The sequence below is a fragment of the Rhodamnia argentea genome, chromosome 7, assembly GCF_020921035.1.
Source record: "Rhodamnia argentea isolate NSW1041297 chromosome 7, ASM2092103v1, whole genome shotgun sequence".
Classification (NCBI taxonomy): Eukaryota; Viridiplantae; Streptophyta; class Magnoliopsida; order Myrtales; family Myrtaceae; genus Rhodamnia; species Rhodamnia argentea.
This window is the reverse complement of record NC_063156.1, coordinates 12385038-12386586: the sequence shown is the minus strand read 5'-3', so window position 1 is coordinate 12386586 and position 1549 is coordinate 12385038. Positions and strand designations below refer to the sequence as shown.

At 43.0% G+C, this 1549-nt stretch overlaps 1 protein-coding gene across 1 annotated transcript; it reads right to left on the bottom strand.

The window, feature by feature from the left end:
* Positions 1–760: 760 nt before the first annotated feature.
* LOC115741861 lies at positions 761–1294 on the bottom strand. Its single transcript, XM_030675879.1, has one exon. It carries the CDS (start codon positions 1292–1294, stop codon positions 761–763), a length of 534 nt encoding a protein of 177 aa, XP_030531739.1.
* Between the last annotated feature and the right edge of the window lie 255 nt (positions 1295–1549).

Genomic DNA, 1549 nt, shown 5'->3' with positions numbered 1-1549 from the left:
AGGAAATTGGAGGAGAGGGAAAGGGATAAGATTTCATGTGGACTTGTTTCTAATAGAAAAATAACATGTCAGATTTATTTTATTATAAAAGCCACGTAATGTTTTTGGCCGAAATTTGTGGCCGGAGGCACTTAAGTGATAGTTTTGTCTCCGATTTGTCATTTAAGGGATCATGACGAAAACTTAAGGCACTAAAATGGGCATCATACCAAACTTTTGACATTTCCATTGTCTTTATGCCCAAAAAAAATTCCTAAATTGGTACAATACAGTGACAAATCTACCAATATCTTGGGGCAAAGTGATTTTTGCCATAGGAGAAGCCTTTTTCAATAATTATTTTTGGTCATTCTTTAGGAAATGAATTGTTGTTTTATTCTTTTGACCAAAAAAAATTTGTTGTTTTATAAAAAATAAAAAATAAAAAGAAGAATCGTAATTGATACAATTCTTTGCTAGGATCTGATCATACTGTGATTTTAGATTTCCTTGGAGAAGAGTTAAGAGTCACTGGATCAAAAGAATAATCTTTGTTTCTTTGTGCTAAATTTGAAAGAAGCTGCTAAAAAGGCTGCTTTTGCTCTATTTTCTAAGCGGCCGGACCACCGCAGTAATGTTGCTAAACAGAAATATTCTCGTTGCAATTGCACATACTGCGAAAGCATTCAACAAGCAGATCATTATCACAATAATATAATCCAACCTCGTTAACGCTCCTCATATGTGCTGCCAATTATTACAGAAATTCAATCGACGCTCGTTAATACTCATTGGTAATGACTAGGCCAATCGAAACCTGAGTCTTGGCGTGAGCGCATGTGGTGATCAACGGTGGAATATCCTGCTCCCTGCTTCTCATGAACTCCAAGCAGGCCTCGATCTCGTGCGAGGCCATCCAAACATCATAATTCGCAGACATTGTGTCCGTCGTAAGCTCGTGGCTCGCTACTAAGAACTGCCCGGCCACAGTGTCGAGGTGACCCTTACATGTCTCAAGCACCGGCTTCCATGAAGACTGCGTGTTTGGGTCCGCGAGCATTCGGTCCACGTGCTTCCGACTCCTGGCAGCATCCTTCGCCGCTGCTCGCAAGGCGATCTCGCTGAGAGAAAAAAGTGTGGCTGCTCTTGCAGCTCGTGGGTCGAGGTGAAGAGCGGCAACGCAGCTCCGGTAATCGTCGGTTTTACTGCAAACCTTGTGCATAAGTTTGGATTGCGCACTGGCGGAAGATGCGGAGTAGATGATGGCGAGGGAGAACGCGAGCAACATTATAAGTTTCCGGGTCGGTGGATCCATTGAAGGATGTGTATTTGTGTGTTTATGTGAGGAAAGGGCTGGATTTCTTATAAGAGGAAACCCTAACGAGAAGCACCATTCGTGTAGACAAAGAAGAAGGTTGGTTTGATGGTGGTTGAAAGTTGATGATACGAGGGAGGAAGTCAGCGAGTGAAAGACGGTGGTGCGGTCAATTGCACGAACAAAATCGATGTGCCCGAACTGTCTGCAACTACAGGCAAGGGCCGACGCAGGGGGATTTTTTCATGTGCCTAT

What these genes read in the sequence shown, in the direction of transcription:
- LOC115741861 (XM_030675879.1), bottom strand. Translation starts at nt 1,294, where the DNA reads ATGGATCCACCGACCCGGAAACTTATAATGTTGCTCGCGTTCTCCCTC.